This window comes from Panicum hallii, chromosome 2, assembly GCF_002211085.1.
Source record: "Panicum hallii strain FIL2 chromosome 2, PHallii_v3.1, whole genome shotgun sequence".
NCBI lineage: Eukaryota > Viridiplantae > Streptophyta > Magnoliopsida > Poales > Poaceae > Panicum > Panicum hallii.
In genome coordinates this window covers 53,529,703-53,553,616 of record NC_038043.1, presented here as the reverse complement: position 1 = coordinate 53,553,616, position 23,914 = coordinate 53,529,703, and the positions used below count along the sequence as shown (strand labels likewise).

At 48.0% G+C, this 23,914-nt stretch overlaps 3 protein-coding genes across 3 annotated transcripts; 1 reads left to right on the top strand and 2 right to left on the bottom strand.

Annotated features, from left to right (window-relative positions):
* Nucleotides 1-1,364: 1,364 nt before the first annotated feature.
* LOC112881910 (formin-like protein 13) lies at nt 1,365-7,694 on the bottom strand. The gene is made up of 4 exons (XM_025946834.1): nt 6,379-7,694; nt 6,111-6,307; nt 2,753-2,991; nt 1,365-2,416 (listed from the first exon to the last, which is right to left on the bottom strand). Exons 1-4 carry the CDS (start codon nt 7,521-7,523, stop codon nt 1,622-1,624), a joined length of 2,376 nt encoding a protein of 791 aa, XP_025802619.1. The 5' UTR covers nt 7,524-7,694; the 3' UTR covers nt 1,365-1,621.
* Nucleotides 7,695-11,145: 3,451 nt separating this feature from the next.
* LOC112881396 (pentatricopeptide repeat-containing protein At1g25360) lies at nt 11,146-13,830 on the top strand. The gene has a single exon (XM_025946057.1). The coding sequence runs from the start codon at nt 11,270-11,272 to the stop codon at nt 13,673-13,675; it is 2,406 nt and encodes an 801-aa protein (XP_025801842.1). The 5' UTR covers nt 11,146-11,269; the 3' UTR covers nt 13,676-13,830.
* A 4,653-nt stretch (nt 13,831-18,483) lies between these two features.
* On the bottom strand, nt 18,484-23,127 carry LOC112881397. Its single transcript, XM_025946058.1, has 13 exons — nt 22,985-23,127; nt 22,715-22,889; nt 21,612-21,692; nt 21,289-21,371; nt 21,079-21,194; nt 20,886-20,996; nt 20,693-20,805; nt 20,296-20,602; nt 20,135-20,218; nt 19,992-20,042; nt 19,837-19,908; nt 19,103-19,171; nt 18,484-18,858 (listed from the first exon to the last, which is right to left on the bottom strand). The coding sequence occupies exons 1-13, from the start codon at nt 22,992-22,994 to the stop codon at nt 18,826-18,828; spliced, it is 1,305 nt and encodes a 434-aa protein (XP_025801843.1). The 5' UTR covers nt 22,995-23,127; the 3' UTR covers nt 18,484-18,825.
* Nucleotides 23,128-23,914: the final 787 nt, after the last annotated feature.

The window sequence follows — 23,914 nt, the reverse complement described above, 5'->3', positions numbered from 1 at the left end:
ATTACATGCAGTCCAATGGGGACAAGCAACACAACTGACAGTGTGGAGAGAGACGACGATCGACTGATCGAGGGTGATGGACACGATGTCTAATCGTAATCTGCACTACACTATCATCGACACTACAGGGAGTATATACACACACCTCGTCCAAGTGCCATAACCACAGGCACTTCTAGCTCTTCCTCTTCCTCTTCCTCTTCCTCTTCCTCGTCTTCGTCCCCAGCAGCAGGTTGGTTTGAGCATCCAGCAATGGCCACACCATGTCGCGCTGCTCGCCAGAGAGGATGGTACGCGACGGAGGCGTCGGAGGAAGCATGCCGGGCCGGGTGCCGACAGAGTGGCCGAACCTGGTGGGCATGGCGTATTTGACGGCGCACCAAATCATCTGCACCGAGCGGCCGGACGTGTACATCGAGGAGAACCCAGCCGGGGCGATCATACCGCCAGGCATTCCGCGGACGAGGAGCGTGTCCGCGTCGTCATCGACGGTAACTTCACCGGTCGTTGGCTAACCTCTACCCTGCTCGGCGGGCTCCACGATCTATGCATGTTATGTTATCCTGAGTGCATCCAGAGCTGCTTGCATGTTTTGAGTCATACACATGTGTGCCATGTGATAAATCTCTCTACCGTGTACTTCGATGCAGTCTATATATGGAATAACGAATAGTGTGTTCTTCATGTTGCCAAAACTTTGCAAAATGAATATTAGTTTTCCTTTGTTTAGAAAATAAATGAGGTTCAGCATCGTAATCTCTTCCTTTGCGGTATCCAAAGGAACACAATCATTGTCTTTAAAAAAAAGGAACACAATCATTGCTTAACATTCACAAAATAAAATAGTCATCGCTTAACTTTTGGAGATAATAATGGTTGCAACGTGGTCTATAGCACAAAACAGTTCTCTTTTTATATCTACAACACTAAAGTACAGAGAAGAATCGCTTTAGAGCCACTTCTCCTATCTTGTGTTGGAACGCTTTATGCATTAATGTATTACTATATTACACACTGTCTAATCTTACCAATTTTCACTTCGCTGTCACCACTGTAGTATCCATCTGTTTTTCGTACTTCATCATGGTAGCCTTTATAACTTTTCAAAAAAAATAAATCATGGCAGCCTTTCCATCATTCGCGGCGTCGGGCCCTCAGTGATCTTGCTGGCAGCATGTGTGCAGGCCCTTGATAGTGCAGGTGTATCCCATGACTGCTACACTTTCTGGTCCAGATGCAGGGGCCCAACAGGCTTCTTTCTGAAGTAACGCCCTACCTAATCAGCACACTGCACACTCAACTGGCTGAAGATTTACAATGAACTGTTTATGATTCCACAACACACTACGTCACTCTCAGTCCAGTATCCCATTTGCCGTCTGTGCATGTGCATATTTTGCAAAAGTAAGAGAATGACAGATACCAGGATAGAGTCAGAAGAAGCTTCTGTCTTTGTACAGCTATACACTGCATCTTTTAACCTTTGTAAAGCTATTACACAGTGACTTTTATGTGCTCAGTTCTGACATTGACTACACATGCTCAACTCTGCAAGAATCACAGCCCTCAAATCCGGACAACTATCCTATGCATCAAAAAGATTGTTTCCTAGTAGTTCCGCTTAAGACGACGAGCTATCCTCGTCGGAAGAGCTCGGCTCCCTCCGCTGCTCGTGCCGGCGCGGCGGAAAGGACGTGCCCGCCGAGATATGGAACGACTTGCCAGACCCCATCATTACCCTCTCCGGCGTCCTGCCGACGTCCCGGCACACACGGTCCAGCGTCGACAGGAAGTCGCTCACCACCATGAAGATCCTCAGCGGATGAGGCTCCTCCTTGGTGGCGTCGCCGTGGAAGTACTCTGTGGTCTCCTTCACGCGCTGCTGCGCGCTCTCCCCGGCCGCCTTCACGCTCTCGATCTCCACCCGAGATCTTCCGAGGAACGCGTCCATCGCGTCGAAGAACTTCTCGCTTGAGTCCTGATCGGGACATGTCTCCTTGAGCTGCATGACCAGCTTCACCTTCTCGAGGTCGGTTTTGAGCCTCGATACATTGCCAATCAGCGTATCCATATCCAATGTGGCCGCCCTCTTCACGTTTGATAGCTCACTGCTGAGCCCAGCAAGTACTTTCAGGCCGTCCTTCTTGAACTGCTCCTTGCTGGTGATGCCAGGATTTACTACTGCTGTTTGATCGGAACTTAAGCCTTCTGATCGGATGATCTCTTGTACCACGAAATGGAGCACTGTTGTTTTGCCGTCTGTCGACTTGATGTCTGCAAGCTTTAGAAGAGTGTCAAGTTTGAAGGCCCTGGCCTCGCCTCGATTAGTTCCATCGTTCATGCGGTTCCCAGTCTTCAGAACTGCATCTAGCAACTTCATGAATAACTTGCTGCTTCTCAGATCTGCACAGGCTGCCTGAAAAAGTTCTGAAAAAATATTACGTTTTGATAATTGGCCTGAATATACCTATTGTCAGTTTCTCAAGTTAACTAAATTGCCATGGAATCCAATCAGTTGCCAATATACATGTACCGTGCAAATCCTTCAACAAATGCAAAGTTATCTAGTGTCTATTTCTATTTCAAACAATTAGTAACACACTTGTTGTAGTCACTAAGAACATAACAAATTTATTTTCTGAAGAATGGACACACCTATCACTAATTTAATAAAAAACAAATATTGCTAGTTTGTAGCAGAGGAAGTGTTATAGCATTCAAATGGAAAGGTCGAATCATCATAGCTATTTACCTCGAGGGTACCAAAAGAATTCTTCAAAAAATCCATTTCAGTATCAAAGTTTGCTCTGTACAGCAATGCGTCTACTCTTTTGAAGGCAAAAGGAACATCAAGTACGTCTTTCAGAAAGCTCTCTGCTGGATCAAGTTTTGATATATCACCAGTATAATCTTTTAATCTCAATTCTTCTTCTTTGGTCGGTGCCATCTTAGCTAGTGTTTCGTAGAACTCAGACCCCAAATCTCCGCTTCCTGTTGGACCATATTTCAAACCGTATTAGTTAAAAAGAACCAAAAGGCACATAGTGACTCCAAACTGCTACCACAGCAATAAAAGATGACTCAAACTCTTGACGAAGATATCAAGAAAACAGCAACCGCAGATTGACCGTGCATGTCAATATCTATAATAGGATGATAACGTGTTGTATACAGATCTGCTGCTGCAGGTCCTGAAACCATGAATGCACTGGGAACACTAATGCACAACAGTTTCCATTTGTCCATGATTTTATAATTATGTGGCTTGTGTATCACGTCAACAGTATATACAGATATAATTCAGTACTGTAAACGGCATCCTTGAAATCAAAACTGAAACAGACTGTATAGATGAGATATGTTGGTTGTAAACAATAAACAAGGGACATGAATTAATGTTTGTTAGATCCAACACAAACAGCTAATCAATGTTTCCATGTGACTGCATAAGAAAACAACTGAACCATAGGCCCACTACCATGCCATGAACAGCAGCACCTTACTCTACGAAATAAAGTCGCACAAATAGATCCTACCATCGCTGTTTAAGTAATCATCACCAAAAGGTTTACAGTGCTAATAATTCTAGTTAGTGTATGCCAGAAAGGAAGACGTATAAGGGGTAAACTAAGAAGAAATCTGGGGCATAAGTCACACAAGTCAATTCCAAAACCAATAAAGGGGCTAATCATGTATGTTCTACAGCAAAAATGAATAATAAATCTATTAAGTGCAACGACAATGGATCAAGTGGCCAGCATATCCAACAGCTCCTCAGTACTTTCTTTTTGGTGATTAACAACTCCTCTGAACTAATTAATCCAAGAGATAACCCCAGACTGTGGCATAACACATCAAAATGCGCATCCCGCATGAAACAGTAATTTTGGTCGACAAGAATTATTTGAACCACTGTTATTAACACATATATTAACGCATGTTGTTATTTCTTATGCTGACAAAAGTTAGCATACAATAGTGATTAGCCCACTTCTCACCCTCCTTGTGATCTTATAAATAACATGTAACATACGGAATTTTTAGTGTTGAACGTAAGATGGCCCTTCAGGCAAAATTTAAAAAATTGGTTAACTCATAACAAGGTCAATTAACATCACTGTACTTGTTTATTGTAAGAAAGCACATCAACTAATCAACAACTTAAGATCAAGCAATAGAACACCTAAATTTAGTATGGATACCCCATGATGTCAAGACAATCATGAAATTAGTGAACCTACTGCAACTACTTCTACAAGGAACTGAGCTGGTGAGAGGTATGGGTGGTAAACCCCCACCACACCCAGGTCTGAGTTATCTTCCAATCTAAAGGGTGAATTTTTGTTCTTCTTAATGCAAAAGTACCTAGTTTCTCATAGGTATTCTGTTATTTTATTTCATAAATTAATTTATCAAATTAACTCTTCATTACTTTCGTAATTGATAATTAACTCTTGAAATTTATCAGATATTAGCTGAAAAATCAGGGCTAGTGCATAATAGTTGACAAAAAGCATATGACAAGTTCCAAGAATATTGGCTGACAAATTGCAAACATAAGTAAATAATAGGAATTCTTCCGCCATCATCTACATCTACTGCCTGCCAGATTTCCTTCTTCTATAAATATTTTAGGCAACAAATGAATATGTCACATCTTTTGGACAACATGAGCCAGAAGCCAACAAGCAGAGGATGGTGGAAGTGATTAAAATTCTTGAAATGGATATGCAAGTTTCAGTCAGCAGTTACCACTTTACCATTTGTAACTACAGCTGTTACCAAGTTGGAATTTCATATGTGGGACACAACATAATCACAAGAGAAACCAGAAGCATCAGAAAGTAAATAACCTGCATCTTCTTGAAAGATGCTCTCGCCTCTCATCTGTGTCCTGATCTAACCATGACCTAACATGACATGATTGATGACACTACATCACTGATGGTTCACACAAACATCCACGCTAGCTAATCAAATATTAACACCATAACTACATTAGCAAATAAGATTATAGGGCTGTTTGGAGTGCCGCCTAACCCGCCACGGCACGCCACACTTTTTCCGCCGCAGGTGTGGCGGCCGTTTGAGCGCCACAAGTTAGGCACACTGTGGCGGGTTAGGCGGCACTCCAAACAGCCCTTAAAGTTTTATTTTGGATGCAGTAACCGAAGCTGAACTATCAACAACAGAAGCTTTTTTGGAACATAAGGTGTGCTTCAAATACTGCAGAAATGATCCCCGTTGGAACAGGTTGCATTTTGGTCTATGTGATCGTGAAAGTAACCCCTCACCAAAAAAAAATCTTGAATGTGACAATTGTGGTCAAAAGGCAGGACAGGTATAGGAGCCTTCACTATCAGCACATATCTAAACAAAAGAAAAGGTGCTTTGTAGGATGTAGGAGAGATTCCCTGGTATACTAAGAATTTTTATTTATTAGGTAAGCCATACAACAGTCTCCCACGTCTAAGAATTGTGTTCAGGTATAACCTGAGAATATAGGAGTTAGCTACCGAACTCAACAAATCGCAGACTAATAACATATAAATGACAAGAATGTGGACTGGTGAACAGTGCAAAACATATGATGCAAACCCTATATCAGAACAGCTTCAGAGGAACAGGTTGACAGCAAGATCCGTCAGACGCTTAGAAGCTATTATTATTAACCTGAAATTTATTAATTTAAGTATAACTCACAAGACAAAATCTCCAATTAATCAGCCCTCCCTTTAACTAACCAACAACGATATGAGGTACCCTTTTTGGCAGTATATTAAAAGCTCTAGTCAGCCATTCAAACAAAAGAAAGTGCCAAATCGCCTATTTGCGACGGTCAGGTGCTAGCGCGGGAAGGCGGTTCCAAACACCTAGGTTTTGAATTTTGAAAATTGAAAAACTGGTCTTTGTATTTTCCTGGGACCAAAGAGCAGCACCAACCCAATCACTTGTCAAGTTGTTGTGCGTACTTTGTTTAGCAGTAACTAGATTATACTGTGAAGACATGTGAGCATTGGGATTGCACAATAACGCTTTAGAAAATTCCAAGCTTCAGCAGGGGACCAGACTAGAATTGTGATTGTAAAAAACTGAGAACATAAACTCACCGTGCATGAGTGCTCCAATCACATCATCCGACGTCACATTGAGCGCCTTGAGCATGATCGCGACGTTCTGCAGCCGTTTCGGGTCGAGCAGCCGGCTCTCCTGCTTCCCGGCGCCTCCCCTCCTCGCCGCCTGATCGGAATTCCCCGCGCCGCCAGTGTTATTCAGGAACAAGCTCTCCATTGCCGCCTCGTCCACGCTGCACCAATCACCACGGCTCAGTGCAAAATGATGAGGTGTTATGGAAACACGAACGGGAGAGGGGCTCACCGGAACGAGTCGGAGCTGTTGACCTGGTCCCAGACGGTGGTGCGGCCGGAGATGGCGCGGAGCTTGTCCCAGTGCAGCGGCTTCAGGATCGGCGGCTTCGGCGGCCGCGCTCTCCCGCCGTGGCCGTCGGGATTCTCGCCTCCCCTGTCCTGAACAGAGGACTCAGGGGAATTGGTTAGCGCCAAACTGGCGAGGACGGCGGGAGGCGGGGACTCCGTGGGCATCGGTCGCAGCAGCCTCTGCCTCGGCGGCGGTGGGGGCGGCGGCGGACGAACAGGCCGTGGGGGATTCGACTGTGGCGGAGGCGGTGGTGTGGGCGCGGGCGCGGGCGCGGGAACGGGAACAGGCGCGGGGGGTTGCGGAGCAGTTTGCTCTAGGGCGCTGCGCTGGCTCGTACTCCGGCTAAACGAGGATTTGGCGGTCTTCGGCGCGGTGTAGAACGTGACCTGGTCCTCATCGGATGAATCCCCCGTGGTGGTCATCGGCGGCGTGGACGCCGGTGGGGGCGGGGGCTGCGGAGCCGGCCGCTTCAGCGGCGGCAACGGCCGGAGGTCGGGGCTCGGCTGCTTCACGAGCGCAAGTGGGCGGAGGTCCGGGCTCTGCGGCCTGTGCCGGCCCACCTCCACCATCGTCGTGAGCGGGTCGAGGTATATCGCGTCGGACGCCGTCGAGCTCGGCGGTGGCGACCTCTGGTGCCGCGCGCTGCTCCCGACGTCGCTGGCAACCCTCACGGCCGCGGCGCCGGCGCCGGAGCGCGCCGGCTTCGCGGCGCGGAGGCCGCCGCCGCCGCCCCCGTCTCCACCGTCGGAGCGGCGCCGCCACAGGAGGAAGCACGAGTAGAACGCCACCGCGAGCGCGACGAGGCCCGTGGCGAGCGCGATGGCGATGGCGTTCGTCACGCTGGGCGAGGACCGCCCGCCGCCCTTGGCCGCCGCCGCCGCCGAGGCATCCGGTGGCGGAGGCGGCGGCAAGATCGAGTCGTCGGACCCCGGCGGCGGCGTGGAGTCGATGGGGAAGAACGGCTGGTGGAGCGACCGCCGCCGGAGGCTGCCGCCATCGGCCTCCGCCCCCGCCGACAACAGCGACAAGCCAGCTACCACCACCACAGCGAGCAGCGCGCTCACAACCTCCTCTCTTCCTCGCATCAGGAAACAAGCTCTGGTACAACCCAAAATTCTCTAATAAAACCCCCCAATTCTCTTCCGATTTTTTTTAAAAAATTCTGGTGTCGCAGCTTCAGTTTCTGTTTGTGGCGTGGCCTTCGGAAGGAGAACGGGGAGGGAAGGGGCCGCGCCGCGTCACCGAAGTGGCAAACGAGAGTGTGCTGTACGCTCCACGAGCATAAAGGGAGCGGATGCTCCTTTCAAAGACCAATACACTGACATCTGGGCCCCCGAATTCCAGGCACAAAGCACCCAGGCCCACGAGTCAGAGAACAACTGTACGGGTTGATTCGCGGTGGAATTCAGGTGCCGGGGGTGAAGCGAGCGAGCGAGCGAGCGAGCCGCCATTTCGGTGTGTTCAATCGGTCGGTCGCACGAGAGGACCACCCGGACCCGGAAACCATCAATGCTCCCATGACGCGTGGGACCACCCCGCGCTGGGCCACCCGCGTCAGCGTCGGGGCGTCCCCCACGTCGCGTGTGACGAAGCAGTAAATGAAGTGGCGAATTCCGCATTCGTAGACAGTCCAGAAAGAACCGACAGAGCGTAGGGCCACGGCGGGCCCAGCGGGGAAATCTTACGGCCCCGGTTGCTTTGGTCCCCTACTTTTGCTACATGCGCTATTCCAGCCCCCTCCATCGACGTCTCACTGGTGCGTGGGCCGAAACTTCTCGGGCCCGCCTGGCGGTGGCTGAGAGGCGATGGTTGGGGAGCGGGATGGCGTGGGACTGCCGGCGCACGGGCACTGCCTGCCTTCGTCGTCGCCTGCAGTGGGGGAGACTCGAGTCGGGGCGGCACAGTGTGCCCGTGCGTGTCAGTGAACTTCAGTGGGGGGTGGACGTGACGTGGCACGCCGCGGCGGCTTCGCGCCGCTGGCGCGGGGCGGCGGATGTGAAGCATCAGCGCCGAGCTAGCTGAGGAAAAGGTTCAGGACCTGCAGAGCATGGCGCGCCTCTGAACTTGTGACAAATTGGGATTGGGATAGATTTTGCATCGACAGCATCGTTCTACTTTAATCGTTCAAAAAAGAAAAATCGTTCTGCTGAAGAGAAATGGTGTAGACTGTAGAGTCAAGGCAATACATGGAAACAGCTTGAGCTCGGTGGTGAGTGCGAAAGATGGCTGCGACTTTGCTTTTCCTGTTCGTAGATTCGCCACCGGCTCCAGCTCCTTCTTTTATTTTTTATTTTTTTGAAAGAAAGCTCCAGCTTCCACTACAACCACCGGAAGCATGGCACAGCGCTTGTGGGGGCAGCCACGTACACCCGCGCGCAGCTAGCTCGTGTGAAATCATGGGATCGCCGGAGTGCCATGGCGACTTGACGAGGGGGGCGCTGCAGCGCGGGAATCCAGGACCTCCAGATCAACATCCAGTGCATAATAATTCAGTGGCAGTACATGCAGACGAAGACTTTGGGGCCAGCATGGCCAAGAAAATTTTGCAGTATTCGAGAAGAAATTAAACCGGATTAACCACAGGAAGGCTCGGACTTTTTTTTTTAAAGCTGCTAGGAGCACTGGCCCATCGAGAGAAGGTAAGGCACCCGCGAAGGCCGGCGCTCGAACGCGGGTCGGCTGCCCAAGCCAACCGAGCCCCAGCTCGGTCCTCAGGCTCGGACATTTTCTTGGCATAATTTGACTTTGGCTGTTGGGCGTGTTAGACGGAGATCAAAACGACTGCCGCTATCAATCTGATGATGATGATGTTTATGCAGTAATCCAAACGGACTGATGATCCATATACCTGCGCCGGAAAACAAAGTTGCAGTCCTGTCAGAAAACTCCTTTCCAGGCTCACATTCATTCCAGCTTTTGACGCAGCGTCTCATTTCGTCCCCTTCAGCCTTCCAGTTCCCCTTTACAAACGTTCAGAGCATAGCCGCCCTCTGAAGCAAGCAAGCACAATGCCGCTGGCCGCTGCCCGGAAAGACCACCCTGCAGCAGGGCGTTCACTGTTGTCCGCCTTCCGTTTGCTGCGTGCGCTCGCCTGCAACTTTTGTGCCCATGTGTGCGGATCCTTGCTCGGAATGGAATGGAATGTTCGATGCTTGGGGGACCCGGCCGGGGGTTAGCTGCGCCGTCACGTTACCAAAGTGACCCTGAACTCGGTGGTGTCCGGCCACATCTATCATTTGTTCTCCCGAATCGTGAGCCTCGGAAAAGGGAGCGCGATCTTTTCAAAAAAAGAAAAGGGAGCGCGCGCCGGACCAGGACATGGCACATCGGCAAAAGGCGCGAGGCCTATACGACGATCGCTCTGCTGCTTTGGTTGCGGGCTTGCGGCGGTGAGTGACGTCCGCGCCCACTCCGTTAATGCGCCTCTCGCCGTCGCGGTGCGGAAGCCGAGCAACCGACAGGTGCGCCGCCGTCGCCGTCGCCGTCGCCGGTGCGCGGCAGCCAGATGTGATGTCGACGATGCAGGGGCAGCACAGCACGGCACGGGTGGATGGCAAGTTGGCGACCGCTCCGTCTGGTCCGGCGGGTCGCGCTCGGCGCAGCGAGGAGCCCAGCGGCCGGAGCGCCGCGGGTATTTCTGTGCAGGCCAGGGCACTGACCTGGAGCTTGTTAGCTTCTGCAATGGACCGGTGGTCCGCGAGACAACTGAAGGCGTGGCGTTTTTTGTCCCGTGACCAGGACCACCCGTACCATACGCCGGCCCGCGCTCGCTGCTCTCTCATCGAGCCAGCGGTAAACGGCTGCAGCGTGCGAGGGAGTTGGGATTTGGGTTTGAGGTCGTCTTCGCGCCGACAGTGAGTTACTGTGCTCGTGATCTCCGTCGCTCAGAGCATCATCAGAGGCGGCGACACAGGACCCGTCGCTTTGCGTTCCTGCATCCACATCCATCCATCTCGTTATCACAAACCACATGTGGCTGGAGGAGAACCTGCTCTGGCTTCGTGCATCGCCGAGACATGGCTTGGTTTGGTGGTGAGCGGTGACAGGATTGCTCTCCGACGCTCTCGTCTTGTTCTCTGAATCGATTCTGCTGTTCGGTGTCGATTCCCTGGTCCGGAAGTCCTCGGCCTGATCAATCACAGCCTGCACTACGCGCCTTAATGGTTGTGTCTCGTGAAGTAGGAGCAAAACTTCTTCAACATCTCTGGCAGTGCATGGAGAGGCCCAATGCCTGAAGGTCCAGACTTATACAATTTAGGTCAGCCCAATAGCTATGTAGGCCCATCTCAGATGTGCAGAACCTTTGCCAGAAAAGGAAAGAAATCCGACTCCAGAATCCAGATCCAGCCCCTTCCCGTCGCCCTTTCCCAATCGGCCAAACCCCAGACCATCCCGTGAAGAATTTCCAGCCTTGTCATCTTCTTCTTCACCAAGGAATTCAGTTTTTAAAAATGTTTTTACAAAATTCCATTGGCTTGTCAAATGTGGCCGTCAATTCAAAATGTTCAATCACATGGCAGGCAATGAGGCAAATAACATTTCAGTTACACATCTATATGTGCGGATCACATGAGATGGATCGTCGCCAGCCACAGCTCGACGCTGCTACCACCAGTCCACCTCCACCACCGTCCACCGGCGGTGGCCTTTAGAGTTGCTGTGGCCTGTGGGTTAAAAAGGTAGTCGTTCACTGAGTGGGCAGCCCGCAGCCGTGGAAGTTCAGAAAACCTCTGGAAGAAGCCTGACTGAATCCCCAACAAAACCCCGCGAGCCCGCGTGGCCAATTGAACCCTGGGCGGCGCGGCGCGCGCCCGGCTTGCCCAATCACGCTATGCCGCCGCCGCCCGCCGCCGCCTCGCCGCCCTACCAATGCTCCGTCCTCCTGCGGCGCCTTGCCGCGAGTTGTTCCCTTGCCTCCTCCTCCCCGTCCTCCTTCCTCCGCGCGCTACGCTGCCTCCACGCTCGCCTCCTCACCTCCGGGCTCCTCCACGCGCCGTCGCACCCGCACCTTACGCTCCGCCTCATCCACCTCTACACCCTGTCCCACGACCTCCCCGCCGCCGCGCTCCTCTTCCGCTCAAACCCGTGCCCCATCGCCGCCACCTCGCTCGTCGCCGCGCACGCCGCCGCGGGCCGCCTCCCCGCCGCCGTCTCCTTCTTCGACGCCGTCCCGCCCGCGCGCCGCGACACCGTCCTCCACAACGCCGTGATCTCGGCGTACGCCCGCGCGTCCCGCGCCGCGCCAGCGGTCGCCGTGTTCCGATCGCAGCTTGCCTCCGGCTCCCTTCGGCCCGACGACTATTCATTCACCGCGCTCCTCAGCGCCGCAGCCCACCTGCCCAACCTCTCTGTCTATCACTGTGCGCAGCTACACTGCTCAGTGCTCAAGTCTGGCGCCGGGGGTGCCTTGTCAGTTTGCAACGCGCTCATTGCGCTGTACATGAAATGCGATGCGCCCGAGGTGACACGAGACGCACGGAAGGTGCTTGATGAAATGCCGGCTAAGGATGAACTGACGTGGACTACTATGGTCGTCGGGTATGTTAGGAGAGGCGATGTTGGTGCTGCTAGATCAGTTTTTGAGGAGGTTGATGGGAAGTTTGATGTCGTGTGGAATGCCATGATCTCAGGGTATGTGCAATCAGGAATGGCTACGGAGGCATTTGAGCTGTTCAGGAGGATGGTGCTAGGAAGGGTGTCTCTTGATGAGTTCACATTTACTAGTGTTCTGAGTGCTTGTGCAAATGCTGGGTTCTTTTTGCTTGGGAAGTCTGTCCATGGTCAGATCATTCGGTTGCAGCCAGATTTTGTGCCTGAGGCAGCTTTGCCTGTTAACAATGCGTTGGTGACCTTGTACTCGAAGGGTGGGAAGATTGCTGTTGCAAAAAGGATATTTGACAGCATGAAATCGAAGGATGTCGTTTCTTGGAACACCATTTTGTCAGGGTATGTTGAGAGCAGCTGTTTGGACAAGGCAGTCGAGGTATTTAAGGAGATGCCTTATAAAAATGAGTTGTCATGGATGGTGATGGTCTCAGGATATGTCCATGGAGGGCGTGCGGAAGATGCACTTAAATTGTTTAATTGGATGAGGGCTGAGGATGTCAAGCCGTGTGATTACACCTATGCTGGTGCTATAGCTGCATGTGGTGAACTTGGGGCACTGAAGCATGGGAAGCAGCTCCATGGGCATCTTGTGCAGCTTGGTTTTGAGGGGAGCAATTCTGCAGGAAATGCACTCATTACCATGTATGCTAAATGCGGTGCGGTGAAAGAAGCTCATCTTGTGTTCCTTGTGATGCCCAATGTTGATTCTGTTTCATGGAATGCTATGATTTCAGCTCTTGGGCAGCATGGACATGGAAGAGAGGCGCTTGATCTCTTTGATCAGATGGTTGCTGAAGGCATGTATCCAGATAGGATTTCCTATCTCACAGTATTGACAGCTTGCAATCATGCTGGTTTGGTGGATGAAGGCTTTCATTATTTCGAGTCCATGAAGAGGGACTTTGGCATTATCCCTGGAGAAGATCACTATGCACGGATGATTGATTTGCTTGGTCGGGCTGGACGAATTGCAGAAGCTAGAGATTTGATCAAGACAATACCTTTTGAGCCTACCCCATCCATTTGGGAGGCAATTCTTTCTGGTTGCCGGAATAACGGAGATATGGAACTTGGTGCTTATGCTGCAGACCAGCTGTTTAAGATGACACCACAGCACGATGGCACGTACATCCTACTGTCCAACACTTATTCAGCTGCAGGACGTTGGGTAGATGCTGCAAGAGTAAGGAAGCTAATGCGGGATCGAGGAGTAAAGAAAGAACCAGGGTGCAGCTGGATAGAAGTTGGAAACAAGGTTCATGTATTTCTAGTTGGCGATACAAAACATCCAGAAGCTCATGAAGTTTACCACTTCCTTGAAATGGTTGGTGCTAAGATGAGAAAACTCGGATATCTTCCAGATACAAAGGTTGTATTGCATGACATGGAACCTCATGAGAAGGAGCATATATTGTTTGCTCATAGTGAGAGGCTGGCGGTTGGTTTTGGACTCCTAAAGCTGCCTCCTGGAGCTACGGTTACAGTTCTTAAGAACTTGAAAATATGTGCTGATTGTCATGCTGCAATAATGTTCATGTCAAAGGCGGTCGGAAGGGAAATTGTTGTTAGGGATGTTAGGCGGTTTCACCATTTCAAAGATGGAGAATGTTCATGTGGTAACTATTGGTGAATATAATTTTGCTGCCATTGCACCTGCTAACATGTGTCCTCCAGGTCCTGTCTCAGCTTTATATTATCAGCCATCTTGGTTGTAATCAAATAAGAAGCCTTGAAGAGGAATTCATGGTAGCTCTGTCAACTCAGGGCTTACAGTTAATCTATTAATCTGTGTTTCAATGAGGCTTCAGATTGGTGTGCTATAGGCTACCCAGGATACGGGGTCGATGTGCTTAATCTTCATCTGCAAAAATCCATCTTGGTAAGCATGAACATGTGATTAGTCCATATTCCATAGTCAGTTTAGACCACATTAGACAGACAAGTTTGCAAATCTAGGTTGACGTTTTTCACTTTAGTTAATGACGAGAACTTAAGTATTGTGCCGTAACAATTTCAGGTGTCGTAGTGTCATGACTATGGACCATGGAGGTGGAGCTAAATCTTCAGGCAGACCGATGAGGCGATGACACCAATGCATGGGGAACAGGGGGCAACTGGGCAAGTCACATCATCTCTCTATGAATGAGGTCTTCATTAGTTTTGAGTTGTCAATGGTGCTACCATTTGGTTAACTCCAGCATTAAACTCATCCGAACAAATACAACAACAACAACAACAACAACAACAACTTAGCCTTTTGTCCCAAGCAAGTTGGGGTAGGCTAGAAATGAAACCCACAGAAAACAAGAATAAGAAACACAAAAAGTACACAAGCCAAAGGAAGGGTTAGGGGTTAAACAAAAAGTAACAAAGGTCACGGTTCAGGTACATTAATTGCTAATCTCCAAGCGCTCCTATCCATAGCTAATTCCTTAGCGATATTCCACTCCTTAAGGTCTCTCTTAACCGTCTCGTCCCAAGTTAGTCTAGGTCTACCTCTACCTCTCTTTACATTATCGCCCCGCTTTAGAACTCCATTACGCACCGGCGCCTCAGGAGGCCTCCGTTGTACATGTCCAAACCATCTCAACCGATGTTGAATCAACTTCTCATCGATAGGTGCCACCCCGACCCTATCTCGAATCTCATCGTTCCGGATTCTATCCCTTCTTGTATGCCCGCAGAACCAGCGCAGCATACGCATCTCTGCTACACTCAGTTGCTGGACATGTCGCCTTTTTGTAGGCCAACATTCAGCACCATATAGCATCGCTGGGCGAATCGCCGTCCTATAGAACTTACCTTTTAGCCTCTGTGGCACCTTCTTGTCACAGAGGATGCCCGAAGCCTGCCGCCACTTCAACCACCCGGCTGAAATTCTATGTCTAACATCTTCATCAATGTCTCCATCTTTCTGAAGCATTGATCCTAGATACCGGAAAGTATCCTTCTTGGCCACCACTTGACCTTCGAGGCTAACGTCCCCATCCTCATGCCTAGTCGGGCTAAAGTCGCACATCATATACTCGGTCTTGGTCCTACTCAGTCTGAACCCCCTCGACTCTAACGTGTGTCTCCACAGCTCTAACTTCATATTAACCCCTACCCTACTCTCATCAACTAGCACCACATCATCAGCAAAGAGCATACACCAAGGGATATCACCCTGTATGTCCCTTGTGACCTCATCCATCACCAAAGCAAATAGATAAGGGCTCAATGCTGACCCCTGATGTAGTCCTATTTTAATTGGAAAGTCACTGGTATCGCCATCACATGTTCGAACACAAGTCATCGCATCCTTGTACATATCCTTGATGAGGGTAATATACTTAGTTGGAACTTTGTGTTTTTCCAAGGCCCACCACATGACGTCTCTCGGTACTTTATCATACGCCTTCTCTAGGTCAATAAAGACCATGTGTAAGTCCTTCTTCTCCTCTCTATATCTCTCCATCAACTGTCGTACTAAGAAAATCGCCTCCATGGTCGACCTCCCAGGCATGAACCCAAACTGGTTTTGGGTCACCCTTGTCAATCCTCTTAGACGATGCTCGATAACCCTCTCCCAAAGTTTCATCGTATGGCTCATCAGCTTAATCCCCCGGTAGTTAGTACAACTTTGAACATCTCCCTTATTCTTGAAGATCGGTACTAATATACTTCTCCTCCATTCCTCCGGCATCTTGTTTGACTGGAAAATTAGGTTAAAAAGCTTAGTTAACCATACTACCGCCCTCTCGCCCAGGCATCTCCACACCTCAATGGGGATGCCATCGGGACCCATCGCTTTACCTCCCTTCATCCTCTTCAAAGCCTCCCCGATCTCTGCCTCCTGAATCCTCCTCACAAAGCGTCTGTTGGTATCATCAAATGAGTCATCCAACTCGAAGGTAGGACCCTCATGTTCCCCATTAAACAACTTGTCGAAGTATTCTCGCCATCTGTCCTTGATCTCCTCATCCTTCACCAGAAGTCGACCTGTCCCATCCTTGATACATTTGATTTGGTTTATGTCCCTTGTCTTCCTCTCGCGGGTCCTAGCTATCCTATAAATGTCCTTCTCTCCTTCCTTCGTACCTAGCCGTTGATACAGGTCATCAAAAGCCTGACCTTTCGCTACACTTACAGCTCGCTTTGCAGACCTTTTCGCTAATCTATATCCCTCGATGTTGGTTGCGCTCTTGTCGAGGTGAAGGCGTTTGAAACACTCCTTCTTCTCCTTAATAGCCCTTTGCACCTTGTCATTCCACCACCAAGTCTCTTTCACTTCCTGCTTGCCTCCCCTACTCACACCAAACACTTCTGAGGCCACCTTCCGAACACATGTCGCCATCTTTAGCCACATATCATCTACATCTGCTCCTTCTTCCCAAGGCCCCTCGCCTAGCATCCTCTCCTTAAACGTCTGAGCCTCTTCCCCTCTAAGCTTCCACCACTTCGTTCTCGCAATCTTGGCACGTTTGTCCCGGTGGGCACGTACCCGAAAACGAAAATCCGCCACCACAAGCTTGTGTTGGGGGACAACACACTCCCCAGGTATCACCTTACAATCTAAGCAGGCACGTCTATCCTCTCTCCTAGCAAGGATAAAATCGATTTGGCTCGAGTATTGTCCACTATGGAAGGTCACTAGATGGGACTCCCTCTTTCTAAAGAGGGTATTCGCTAACAGCAGGTCGTAGGCCAACGCAAAATTCAAAACATCCTCCCCCCCCTCGTTCCTACTACCATACCCGAAACCCCCGTGTACTCGCTCATATCCTACATTAGTCGCACCCACATGGCCATTGAGGTCTCCTCCTATGAAGAGCTTCTCACTGATAGGCACGGTACTAACCATGCTATCAAGGTCTTCCCAGAACTGACTCTTGGAGCTCTCACTAAGACCTACCTGAGGAGCATAGGCACTGATCACATTCAGAGCCAAATCTCCAATAACCAACCGCACTAGGATAATCCGGTCGCCTTGCCTCCTAACATCTACAACTCCATCCTTAAGGCTCTTATCGATCAAGATGCCTACACCATTCCTACCCGAGGTTGTCCCCGTGTACCAAAGCTTGAAGCCAGAACCCTCCACTTCCTTCGCCTTCTGGCCCTTCCATTTAGTCTCCTGCACGCATAGAATATTTACACGCCTCCTAATTGCTACATCGACTAGCTCTCTTAACTTACCTGTTAGAGACCCTACGTTCCAACTACCTAGACGAATCCTAGTTGGCTCGGCTAGCTTCCTTACCCTTCGCACCCGTCGAGAGAAATGCGAAGACCCTTGCTCATTTTTCACTACACCCGGGCGCAGATGTAGCGCGCCACAGAGGCTGCGACGACCCGACCCTTGCTCACTTATCATCGTACCCGGATCACGATACGACGCGCCCCTAAGGGGAAGACGACCCGGCCCTTGCCCATTTAACACCACACCCGGGTTCCGATGTAGCGCGTCGCTAAGAGGGTTACGCCCCAACGAATTTCTTATGGGTTTCATTTCCATTAGAGTGGCTGATTTTTTACGCTGGTTCGCCAAACCTAACACAACCCTCCACATTTTCTCATCGCGGGCTTGGGACCGGCAACGGCAGTGTTCATCCGAACAAATACAAAACTTGCAAAATCAAATGGTAGGCTGTTGTCATTTCTTTCTTTGTTTAGGGTTTTTGCTTATCATGAGAACTGCCTCTGAAGCAATATCATCTTTTCTTACAGTTACAGACTGCAGGGGCAAATGGACTGTTACACAGAGACGAGGGACATCCTGGGACTGCCCAATGTAGTTTACCAGTGTGATTTTGGGACGGCCTGACAGCAGCAACTGATGCATATAGAGGCTGCTACACATGAATCAATTGATACAGTTTTTCTTTACACGGTTAGACGCCCCCGTCAAACATCATTGGTGTAAAATCCATTACCTCATTTGTACAGCAGGGGTGTGGGTGAGCATAATCGTCAAGTGAGAGCAAGCACACTGAAGATCAAATCAGAGTTCTATTCGGATTTATCTTGCACAATGCTCGTCTTGCTCGGTATCATTCATCATTGTTCATTGGACAGCATTTCCATCCTAAAGCACAGGAGTATACTCGCAAATAGAAACGAAAGAATTTACAGACACAGCAAGTCAGCAATACAGGCAAGATGTATCGTAAATGGCGTACGTATCATCAATAGATACTCGTGCAACCGAATTCCAACATAATAAAGAATGGCCCCACTTCATCACATATTATGCTCGGATCCTCTCGAGCGATGGTGTTTTGACACACTCGTGCTAGCCTGCTAGGGCATGCTGAACCACAAACGCCTGGTGAAACGAAATCTCGTCGTGCACTCGTAATTACGTTACTTTCAATAATGATATTACCTCGCCCGTTATGGGAAAAGAATCACATCTCCCCTCCTTAAAGGTAAGGCTCGCAGAAAGAGAATGACGAATAAAACATGTCTCAAGCGATACCAATATATCATCATGGATCAGAGTGATGTAACTGTCTGCGACAACATATCAACATATCTTAGAATGGGGCAGACCCTCAAACAAAACCTGCCGTGAAAGTAGACAACTACAAAGAAACTTGATAACTATATTCCCGCATAAATCATGCTATCTGACGTTCCAGATGCACCAACAGTAGTGTAATATTACTCTTGCATCACGTACACTATCATGAACGCACAAGCTCCAATGGGTTGTGCTAACAGTAGTTTACAGGGATAAATGTTCAGATATAAAGAGAGACACAGAATGGCTGTTGTTTTCTCATCCTTGTAACCTTGTTACTCGACCAACATAGCAGCGTTCTTCCTCGCCTGAAATGATCAAAGCATTGACAGTATTAGTACACTATGCATTCTTGCCATTGCTAGTTTTTATCCTAAACAGCTGTCACATGGAAATGCATAATCCATATAGGATGCTTTATATCATCAAGGTACCATGCCGGTTACAGTAAAAATCATTTTAGTTATTATGATTGAGATTGAAGAAGAGCAAGTCAATAGCACATGGCTGTTAAGCAAGAGAATTTTTCACATAAAATGACATCAGCATTACCTGGGCTAGACGACGCTCCTTGTTCAATTTCAAAGCTCTTTCTTTTTCTTCTTCAGACCTAAAGATTTTCTGCAGAAGTTTGGGTTGTTAGTGATCAAAAATCATATAAAACTAATAGCAACCCAAGAGAATAGACATATCAGCAATAGAAACGTGAGTAGATAAGAGAAGATGTGGATGGTTTTAAGGAATCAAGTTTGAACAGTTTATGCAAGCAGACAAATCAACACTTACCAGGTCCATATTATTTTCAGAAAGGTGATTTTTGCAGTTTTACTACATGGGGTGCTAGCAAAGCCAATAATTACTTTTGGGCTTGTTTCTATGACTGAAATCACAGGAAATTGCAGCAAAGCATTTTTCTTGTCCTCAGGCTAACCAGATTAAATGAAGCAATCAAGGACACTACTTTATGCCTTACTTTTCACAATCACCCTTGTATCTTGGCATATCTAAAATAAGACAATGAAAGCCTTTTAAATAACCCAGGAAAGCTATTACACCCTGTCTTGCTAGCCTTTCAATCCAATTATGCCCTATTTGTTTCTATCCTGGATATAGTCAATTTGTGCTAAAGGTATGGGAATTGTATGCAAGTCATCAATTAAAAGACCATCTGGTAGCTTTATCTCAAACTGGCACGGGCTAATAGAAAAATAATGTTCAACTCTCACAAATTTCCTACATTATAACTACCTTTGCAACTTAGATCGTTTCTAGAACAGATTTCTTACCTTATCAGTGGATGACAGAGTTTCGGTTGTGTCAACCTTAATATCAAATATATCTTGAAGAAGTCCATTCTCCTGTATTTAAAAGAATGGCAAGGCTTGTCATATCATCAAGCAAATTTGAGAAGTAAAAAAAAAAACACTCAAGAGATAGTAACCTTCGCATGCTTCAGAAAGCCTTTCCCAAGGAACCGCTTTAAGAAATTCAACTGATTATCAAAGGAAAAAAGAATAGCTAATGAGAACATGACACAATATGCACTATTATATGCAAATCAAGGAGAGAGGGAGAAACAATAACCTGGATTAGTTCAGACCATGATGAAACCCTTAAGACATCACGCTTTCCAGCAATCTTAATTGATTCTTCAGGGCATTCGCCATACTGTAAAAATGACTATTGATAATAAGTGAAACAGAACAAAGAATTTGAAGACCTAGCTGGATCGGATATGGACAGACCTTGACAAAATCCAAGATTCGTTGAAACAAGTCTCTTTGATCAGTAAGGTTTTTCTTGTCTGCACCTTTCCCTCCAGCCTCTGCGGAGAGATTAGAGGCTAGACCAGATATTTTGGCTTTTAAAGCTTGCATATCCAAGAAAAGCTTGTTCTTAGAACCACCAGTTCCTCCTGTGTTGGCATCGCCATCTTCACAAGAAGAAACATCAAGCAGATTTAACTCAAAACACAAAGCCAATGCTTCACCAGTGGCCATTCGAACAGCACGATCCTCTGCTTCTAAAAGAGTAGAGAGAAACGCGATGGGCCTAGAAAGTAGAAGAAAGGCAAGTTAGGTAAATCCATTAATAGATTAGTGCGGACACATACGCAGGAGCAAAACAGAGCAGAGTACTGACTCTTTCCAGCTGTCAGTATTTATCCTCCATGAACCAATAGTAGTTAGGAGAAATGTCCATGCAGATATAGCAGCTGCTAACACAAGAGGCTTAGGTTTCCTGACAGTTCCCACCTGCAGAAATTCCAGACATATTCAATCATCCTAGAAAATTAGCTTGTGAAACATGATAACAAGTAAATGGAGAAACTTACATTTGAACCAGACTTTGGATGAATCACATCCCACATGGCTTTCAAGGATAACTCTGTTTCAGCCAGATCAGTTGCACCAACAAATGTGATGACAGCCAAACAATCAAGTGCCTAAAGAAGGTCAGTTTAACTTCACTTCCCTGAAAGTGCAAAAAAGGATTGGAAGCCAAACGAGACACAAATGAACACATACAGATATCATCTTTGAGGCATCGGACCAAGCTTGAAGTACTCTACAAAGTTGGGGATGTGACTCCTCCATAATTTCATGCGAACTGCTCCCAGCACCGAGCGTAATGGCCAATAACCCTGGATGTTCCAAAAGAAAACAGCCAAATCTGGTGTCACAAAACAACAGTATTTGTTTTGAACTACAAGGTGTGAACAAGGACATGATACAAACCGATGGCACGAGATGCCAGAAAAACCTCCTTAGTAGATCCCTTTTTCACAGAATTGTTGAATTGACTTAGAAGAGTGGCATACCTTCAAAAGCATAAAAACAAAAAATGATTATTCATTTTACCAAGCGGATTAAGATAACACATACCATATCTAAAGTGAGCCATCTTGATAAAATAGAACATAACGATGTAATATTTGGTCAGTTTGTTGGGTTCATGATAATTTAGATATGCAATTTACAATATTAATTCCAGATAAATAACCAAAAAATTGCATGAAACACTTCGGAACTTCAGGCTGATAATGAAACTTATAACATACTTGTTCTCCACAAGACCATGAAGCATAAAACTTTCGAAGGCATCAACCAGTTTAACCAATGCTGCCTCTCTTGTAGATCCCCTGAATGAGATACAAACGGTAACATCAGTACAATGAGTTAATGAAAAGGCAGAGGTTAATGTCCATGCTCAATTAGTGTTAATTATTAGAACAACATTAATAACCATGATCAATTATTGTCAAGAGAAATATAGCAATTCGGAAATGGTGTCCCCAGAAGCGATATAAGGAAGCAATACACATAACCATACACACAAACAATAACGTTGTCCCCATCACCTTTTAGACATCACTGCAGAAACAATAAAGCATCAGCTGAACATACAACTTCACCCTCTGGAAAGTAATTTTCCAATATTTTACCTATTGTTTCTTAGTAACATCTCCAAGGGCAACGGCACAGCTGAACATACAACTAGGAAAGTAATTTCCAATCTAACTATTCTAATTTAGTACCACCTCCAAGTGAAAATTGGGAATCTACTTAACCATTTGGCACCAAATCAATGGCCACATTCCACAACTTCATCTTGTTTGGTGTCGCTTTTGCTAAGCATGATATAGTGTAAATGTAACATGAATGAGAAGCTAGTTTAACAAAGAAACATGAAGGGTACTCTACTGTCATTAATTGCTTCCTATTATTTTCCAGCCAGCGCGGGCAATTCCACCATGAAACAAGGGGACAAAGCAACTTTTCATCCACAAAAAATACACTATCAAGTACCCAAACTAGTTACAGAAGAGTGCATACTTCAAATTATAAAGAGTTTGTAACATGAGAACTTGCAAAAGTAGAGAGCTACAATTAAGTACAGCAAACAACCGTCCCACAGAGAGCCATGCGTTAAGTAGAGAGCATCATGCGAACAACCAACAAAAGCAAATTACCAAGACAACTAAGATAGGCCTACCAGTTACAATACGATGCCACATCATAAACCACTTATATATACACATAAGCACAGCCTATGAAATCGAAGTAAACAGCACCAGAGCAGAAATGCCTATGACACCATCAGCACCCGAACAGCACACGATCACAAGGAAATGCTAGAGAAGGCTAGAAGGGGAACCCGGACCTCTTTTCGTAGAGGTCGTCGATGTACTTGTCGAGGACGAACTCCTGCGAATTGACGTGCTCGGTGGCATACGAGATGGAGAGATCCGACAGCACGGTGGACGAGGAGCCCACGCTGTCGGCGTCGCTGCTGTCGAGCAGGTCGTCCCCGCCGCCGCGGGCCTTGCTCTTCTTGCCTGCACAAACCCGAGTCCCCCCAAATCATCGATCAAAACCAGTACCGCCCATCACACGAAACATTTCCAATCGATCGGCGTCAAGAGAAACTCACTCTTCCCCATGGCGAGACCGGCGCGAGACGGAACCAGAACTCAGAGACTAGCAGGAACCGGGAGACAAGCCGCGGCAGTAGAATCACGGCGCGAGGAGGGCGAGGAAGAGAGTGGGATCAGGAGCAGGTGCGATGGACGCGGAGATAGGGGAAGGGGGCGGCGAGATCGGGGCTGGGGCGGCGCGGGTCTGCGCAGGGACAGGGGTCGGAGAAGCAGAAGCAGGGGCCGTTCCTCTTGAGTGGCTCGCGGAGGCGCAGCACTGCCATGTGAGGAGATCGCGACGAGGGGGGGAAGCGGGGTGGGGAGTGGCTTCAGGTTTCTCTCGCGCTCGCCTTTGCTCGGGGAGGGGGAGGAGGGGGGAGGCGGCGTCGCTGGCGTATAAACGAGCGGTGGTGGGGGGTTCCAAGGAAGAAGCGGCGCTGGCTGGTGGAAGGCACGGGAAGGGGAGGCCCGGAATTGAAGCTAGGGCACGCTGGCCATTTCCTTTTTGTTTTACTCGTTTTTTGTTGTTGCTTTTCTTTCTCGTTTTGATTTTTCTTCACGGCTTTTCCTCGTGACTTGACTGACTGAGAATGGAAATTATCCGGTTCCCTGTCAGCCTTGTGCTTTTTCAAGAAAACGCAAAAGGTGTGCGTGTCTTCTAATTTAGACGAATAAAAACGAGGGGAAATTTAAACCCTTGTGATTTTATTTGAAAAATGCTTAATGAAATCTCAGTGTGTATTTGTTTAGAAATTGCAGGTGTGTAATCATACCTGCAGCTGTTATTACCCTCATCAAACGAGCTGCTCTCATTTAGCTGTGGCAGTAGCACGACCAAAGCTCTGTACAAAAACAACGTGTCTATCTTGATTCGATTCGCAGCCGACCTTGAGGACTTGATCTTTGTTTATTTCAAGTAGGGAAGTACTACTACTGAAGTAGCCTGC

Bases quoted from the DNA above. Each gene is read 5' to 3' on its own strand.
- LOC112881396 (XM_025946057.1), top strand. From the start codon at position 11,270: ATGCCGCCGCCGCCCGCCGCCGCCTCGCCGCCCTACCAATGCTCCGTC.
- LOC112881910 (XM_025946834.1), bottom strand. From the start codon at position 7,523: ATGCGAGGAAGAGAGGAGGTTGTGAGCGCGCTGCTCGCTGTGGTGGTG. The intron at 6,308-6,378 runs GTGAGCCCCTCT...TGATTGGTGCAG, and splicing joins AACAGCTCCGACTCGTTCCG to CGTGGACGAGGCGGCAATGG. The intron at 2,417-2,752 runs GTAAATAGCTAT...GAACTTTTTCAG, and splicing joins ATTCTTTTGGTACCCTCGAG to GCAGCCTGTGCAGATCTGAG.
- LOC112881397 (XM_025946058.1), bottom strand. The intron at 21,372-21,611 runs GTATGTTATAAG...ATGCTTTTGAAG, and splicing joins CATGGTCTTGTGGAGAACAA to GTATGCCACTCTTCTAAGTC. The intron at 20,806-20,885 runs GTAAGTTTCTCC...GAATTTCTGCAG, and splicing joins ATCCAAAGTCTGGTTCAAAT to GTGGGAACTGTCAGGAAACC.